This window comes from Plectropomus leopardus, unplaced genomic scaffold (assembly GCF_008729295.1).
Source record: "Plectropomus leopardus isolate mb unplaced genomic scaffold, YSFRI_Pleo_2.0 unplaced_scaffold3071, whole genome shotgun sequence".
NCBI lineage: Eukaryota > Metazoa > Chordata > Actinopteri > Perciformes > Serranidae > Plectropomus > Plectropomus leopardus.
The window spans coordinates 1-6,762 of NW_024633497.1; the positions used below are offsets into that span (position 1 = coordinate 1).

Sequence of the window (6,762 nt, forward strand, 5' to 3'; positions counted from 1 at the left end):
TGAAGAATCAAAAGCCAGTAAAATAGTGATAAACTCAACATCTAATTCATGAAAGCAATTGTTTCCCACAGAAGTTGCCCACAGGGGGCGGTGTATAGTGCATCAATTTTTGATTAATTGTTTATGAGACTGTTAACACGAGAAAAACAGTTTCCAAAAACATGTTACCTTGTTACCAGGGAGTTTGAAATTTTGAGGAGTGTGGTTATAATTGTTCATGCTTTTAATCCTCAAAATCTGTTTAAGATATTTCTTGATGTTTTCTTTAGCAACCCTGCAACACAAGCTCACACACGGTAAACTGCTGGGATTTATATCCCCAGAAACCTCCTAGTCCTTCTCTGTGTCTTATGTTAACATTTTAAGACTCTTTAACCCTGATATCCTTTTCTTTTTTTTCAAAACAATATTTATTTCAGGCCTTTTCACCAGTCCTTGTAAATTAAAAAAACAGTATGCAATAAATGAGTGTGTTAAGTTTGTTTTATTTATTTTATTTTATTTATTCATACTGAACAATAAGTTAACTGGTTCACTGTTTGATAACTGTTTGAATTCATTTTTTGTTCTCCATCCAGGGTCAGGATCATTATTCTACAGATGAAAATGTTTCATCAGACCTCAACAAGGATGACTCAGTTGTCTTTGAGGAACAATGTGATAAAGCGGGAGACACAAGCCCTGAGCCTCATAGCTCGTCCTCCTCCGAGCAGTCCTCCAGAGCAAGAGGAGGGAGGTTAAGCTCCATTGTGTCGTCCTCTGGCAGACAGACCTCAACAAGGTCTCCAAGAGACTCTAAAAACTCACCTAAGTCATCAAAAAGCTCGAGTTCTCCTTGCTCTGAGCCCAACAAATGCCCAACAAAACCCTCGTCCTCTGTCTCTGTTGATCATCAAACAGATCAACAGATGCACGACCAAGACAACAGCTGCGAAGCTCAACGAACTGGACCTGAGGAAGGCCACACTTTGAACAAGGAAAGCTTTCAGGTCTTGGACAGTGTTGACCATAAAGACAGAGCCAGCCCAGATGAGTCCAGTGAAATGAACAGTTCCTTACAAGTTTTAGACGGTGTTACCAAAGACCAAGCAGCTACAGGTCAACCGTACAGTCACCTGGTCCAAGACGATGGTTTCACAGTAAAGCAACTTTCTGAGGAAGATGCAACTTCGACAGGTGCCAAATCTGATTCGGAGGGTAAAGGTCAAGAGACATATAGTGTAGATACACATAGTGAACAAGAACCGACGGACAAGGGAGAAGAAGACACAAGGCCAAAGGACGAAGACAAATCTCAGGTAATTGATTCTTTAGAAGATCAACAAACGACTACAAAGACTGCGTCAGAGCCTGGTATGAAGAGAAAAGGAAACACAAGAAGGCAAGTAGATTCTGTTGAAGGAGAACTGGTTCAAGATGCTGCCATAGCAGAAAGTTTTGGTAGAAGAAGGAGCGCAAGAGGAAAGAATAAGGATGACACTGCCAACGATAAACCAACCGTCACAACAAGATCTACCGGAGGAAAAAGGGAAATAACAGCGAAGAAAGATACCTCCAATGAGAGAACAAAAAGGGAGGACATGCCAGCATTGAGGCAAACCCCTGCCAGAAAGCAAAACATGGAAAAAGCATCAAAGAAGGAGGAGAAAACTCCTTCAAAGGGGAGCACGCTGTCAAAGAGGAGTGACAGTGTTGTAAAAGAGGAGGGTGCTACGAATAAGTTATTGGACTCCGCGGAGGAAGCCGCTGTCAAGGATGATCAGCCTGCTTCAAGAAGAAAAGGACAAAGGGGAAGACCAAAGAAAGAAGTTAAAACATCTGAAAGTGCATCAGTGAAGAAGGGTGACAATAACGCAACTGAAAAAGTGGCCGATAAAGACGATCACGTTCTTGACTCTGTGGAGGACGAGATGGTTGATGATCAGCATCTCACAGCACAGAAGATGCAGAGGAACCGGAGCAGCAGCAGAGGAGGAGGCAGTGGTGGTGAAACGGAGAAAACCTCGAGATGCACCAAACGCAAACACAATGATGATACAGGTATGTTATACATATGTATATGTATGTACTTGGAGGTATACTACACATTTTTTGTTAATCAGTGTCATAAAAGCCACAATCAGTCAAAGTTATTTCAATGTTGTAAGCCAAGAGTAGAGTTTTTTTCTGTTCAGTTTTAGAAGAAAGCATGACAGTAGACGAAGTGGAAGACGAAAAGGAAGGGGTAAAAACTAGGACAAGAGGACGACCCAACAAGAGAACCAAACAGACCCCCGGTAACACACAAATACATACATTTTTATCTTTTATACAGTAGTGTGATTACTCAAAATTCAATCTCTGGGTACTCATGCATATCAATCAGCTATTTTTTTGGCTTCCCTGGTTTCCATTGATCAAGCTCTAAAACATGAAATTGTATCAGTTACAAGTTTCCCATTTTGTTTCTTTGCTTCACCATTTCATTGTGTTTTGCTGCAGTGAGAAAATCTACCAGATTGAAACAAGCGACTGTAAAAGAAAATGAACCAGTTGGCACTGAAGCACTGCCTCCCTCTTCGGTCAATGTCTGCTCATCACCGCACAAACATCTGTCTACGTTGTCAAGCGACGGCCAGCCAGAGATACAGAAGACTGAGGTGGAATCAGCGAGCCAAGCTGACGTTGATGTGGCCTCTGCAGGGCAGGAGCCCAATCCGGAAATCCCCGAGAGCCAGAAACTGGAGGGATGTTTGGAGCAAGGAGAGGAGGAGAGGGAAGGATGGATCAGAGCGGACATGAAAGGTACACAGAGCTGTTTTAACACCAAACGGGAAACTTCGTTCTTCAGTTGTTGTGTATAATCACTGAGCTGGTATTTTGGTCCGGTCCAAGTTTATCTTTCCGAAACTTTTCTCTGAAGTGGATGAAATACTGCTGCAAGTAATGATTATTTCGATCATTGGACGTTTCTAGGATTTGAAGACGTTTCCGGGATTTGAGGACATTAGGGGCTTAGCTAGGACCTCTTTTGGGGGTGATGGAGATCCTCTACTGGCACTTTTTTTTGGATCAAGCTCTAGTTTGATGCTGTTTCATGCACTCTGGCTTCTTACGTGTACTCAAAGTACAAAGTACACTTTTTTCTCCAGCAATACAGGAAATGCATTTTCTAGTTGCCAGAAGAATGCTGGATTCATGTTATTGGGTATTTGCAGATATATTTTAATTATAAAAAATAATAAACTTAAACTGGCATCTTTGCTTTAATCTGTTCTGTCGCTTGCAGTGCACATAGAGAAAACATCGTGACATCATTGTCGGGGCTTAAATAAATTATTAATTGCTTGTGTCTTGTCTTTTAGTTGCGAGTAAATGGAGGAGGGAGCCGCTTAGACGTGAAGCGAAGCGATCTCGTTGTCAGTCTCCTTGTGATGCCGCCGCTGTCAAACCCAGCGACCTTCTCGGTTGGAAACACACACACACTAACACACTTCCACTTTATATGAAAACGACTCAGATTTTTCCCATTTTACTGTCACGTCTTCCCTCTTCAGGTCAGGAGTTTGTCGTCTTCAAATCAGGGTATTTCTGTAATCTCTGCCGTGTTTTCTGGCCGAACGAGAGCACCGCCAAGAACCTCCACTGCAGCAGCCAGAGACACCACGACAACCTGCAGGTACACACAAACACATACACAAAAATACACCAACAAAAACACATAGTTGGTCTTACACTGTTTGTGTTCTCCCTTTTCTATTTTTTTTCCAGAAATATTACCAGAAGCTTCAACAGGAATTTGTGTGTAAGAAGTTACACACAAAGTCCTCAAGGTTCAATTCCTGATTGATTTCCAGCTTCAACGACAGGCTTTTTCCAAATCAGTGTGCACAACCGCAATTCCAAAAAGAGCGAATGTGGTCTTAGTAAAGGTGTGTTCACACCGAACGCGCTGCAAGTGTTTCGTGTTGCAAGTTTACAGACAAAGTCAGTGCAAAGATGCAAATAGATGCAAATTCACACTGGGTGGTGCAATGGTTGTTGGAAGCAATGCAAAGACTATAATTTCCTTCTTAGAGTCCATTGTACAGAAAAATAATTTCAATTTGAGTGAGACTTTCGCATGACACTGGCTGCAGTAGCCTGTCAGAGTCTATCTGAGATTGTCCTGATGTTGCTGAGATGCAGAAGTGATGGATAAATAATGACGCTGTCTGTGGACTCACACAGTCTGTCTTTTCATTTATAATAATTTAATTGATATATTTATTCTTTTATTCTGCCTTGATCATGTTTCACTTTATTATTAGTACTATTGTCTCTTTAATGTACTGCTAATATTCTTTGAATTGTATTTACTGTTATCGTATGAATTGTTATTGTTATTTTTGTTTTGGAATTGTTGTTTAATTCTACTTTATCTTTGTTTGGACATCAGCTCAGTAGAAAATATTGTAATAATTTGAGATTTCTGATTTCCATAATCATCAAAATTAAAACAAAAAGGCTTGAAATAGTCAAATTTACATGTAATGAATATACAGTATATGAAAGTTGACCTTTTTGAATGAAATGATAAAGAAAAATGAACTTTTATGATATTAGTATTTTTTTATTTTATTATATATATTTTTTAGATGCACCTGTATATTATAATAAAAGGCTAAGTCAGGAGCTTTGGAGAGTACCAGAATCTCACTGGAGTATAATCCGTGTGGTTACCCACTGACAAAAAACAAGTCAGTCGTCAGACAGACACGTGGCAACAGGAGGCAGGAGACCTTATATTAGAGTCTTTTCCTAGACTCAACAGGAACTGGCTGCAAACTACATGAACCCTCGTGTGTTACATCGTGTGTCTTTTTTTAGTTTAGTTTAGTTTAGTTTAATGTGGTTTATACTTATTTGGCTTATTATTTTCATTTGTAAATTTTTCGTAAAACACCTTCCACTCCACATCAAACGTGATTGTCATTAAATGCAAACATACAACCAAATTATCAACAGCAACTCAGTCTGGTGCAAAACAGAAGTAGTAAAGTGCCAAGTAGTAAAATACTGCAATTTAAAGGACAACAGTCATAAAAAATACATAAATAAACAAGAGCACAGTTGAAAAGCAACAGCGATAATAAATAAATGACTGCTAATAGTAGTCCAAAATAACTGCAAAATCTTGCCTCACTAAATTCCATTGTTCTGTTTGTATAATGTCAATAGAAATCATTCATTCATACATAATACATACATACATACTTGTGTATGTATGTGTGTGTTTATATATATGTACATATATATATGTAGACAGATAGACAGATAAATATGAAAAAAGTTGGTAGTATTTACTTCCTCCCACTCCATTTCTGGGTGAGAAATACTGTTTCCTGGATATGTCTGGTAGGCATTCTGATATTGTTGTGTTTGCTATTATTTTTAATTAAAAATTTAAAAAATCTATTTAAAAATTTGCTAAATGCTTTAAACATTTAAGTTTATATGAGTCAAGAATATTTTAAATTTTCATGTTTTTTAAATAATGATTGAAAATGAACTTTTCCACAATATTCTGATTTAAAAAAAAAAACATTTTAAAGCTGTAGGCAGAGAGCCCTTGAATAGATTATTCTATTATTATTTTTATTCTATTCTAGAGTTTATTCTAGTGCACTCGCTTTAGGCTATCATCAAAACTGAAATGGAAGAATTGGAAAGATTTTGGTTTACACACACACACACACACACACACACATATTCATACACACGCGCGCGCGCGCACTGATAAAGTTGCAATCTCAGATCTCGTCAAACGTTCTGGCTTTTACTCTGAAAGTTTGAACGTAAGCCGGAAGTCGGTAGATTCTAAGTCGAACTTTGAGACTTCCGGCCTGCGAACGTAAACAGTCCTGAAAAGAGTTAAAATCATAGTTTCGGCACCGCCAACATGTGACAGAAGTACCGAGGTAAGCGACTAAACCAACGTTTTTAACGCGGAGGTAAAAACTGTGACGTTTCTCGATGTGGTGGCGATAACAGCAAGTTATTTCCGGTCGCCAGAACCGTGTTTGTCGCGAACTTCACACCGGTTAGTCGGTCAGAACTTGTCCGGGTTTGGGACCCCCGAGTCCGCAAACTTCTCCGAGTTCGGGTCGAGTTTCTGAAGATGGAAACTTGGTGAAACGAGTTGACAAGTCAGTGTGAGTTCAGGTGAGTCAGTAACAGGAAGCAGGGCTCAGGGTTAGTCATTTTATTATTGAATTTAAGTTTTTATTACCACGTATCTTCACTTTTTTTGACATTAATCACCATGGTAACATCGGTTGAGAGCTTCAGAGGACTGGAGACTGTTTCCCTGTTTATAGGTGTTTCCTCCTGTTTATCAATCCCAGGAAAAAACAGGTAAAACGCATCTTATGCTGGTTTTATTTGGTTTTATGTGTTTGCAGATGGTCTTGACCCAGTTCTTGCTGGTCTCTGATGGTTTAGCAGGGTGGGCCTGCAGCTGGATGTGCTGCTGTGACGAGTTTATCAAACTGCGCACGTTTATTTTCATGCGCATCCTATGACAGAAAATCATGCTGCGTTCATGTGATTTCAGGAAGTCGTAATTTTGATTTTCCCCTTTCGAGTTTGGAAGCTGTTCTTCAGACTTTGTTGTGTTCATGAGCTCTGAGGTTGTAAAGTGGGAACAGCAGGGAAGCTGCAAAGAAGATATTACATTTTAATGCAGAGAGCATCTGAGCAAGAGGATAATAGCTGTTTCCAGTTTATTCATATTTTAATATA

The 6,762-nt window shown here is 39.4% G+C and overlaps 1 protein-coding gene across 1 annotated transcript; it reads left to right on the forward strand.

Moving 5' to 3' along the window:
- Positions 1-578: 578 nt before the first annotated feature.
- On the forward strand, positions 579-4,482 carry LOC121938658 (RNA-binding protein 20-like; the record flags this gene model as incomplete). The annotated part of the gene is made up of 6 exons (XM_042481840.1): positions 579-2,040; positions 2,175-2,276; positions 2,482-2,784; positions 3,345-3,446; positions 3,537-3,658; positions 3,751-4,482. Coding segments are annotated over 6 exons (2,166 nt in total), but the record flags the coding sequence as incomplete, so codon positions are not given.
- Positions 4,483-6,762: the final 2,280 nt, after the last annotated feature.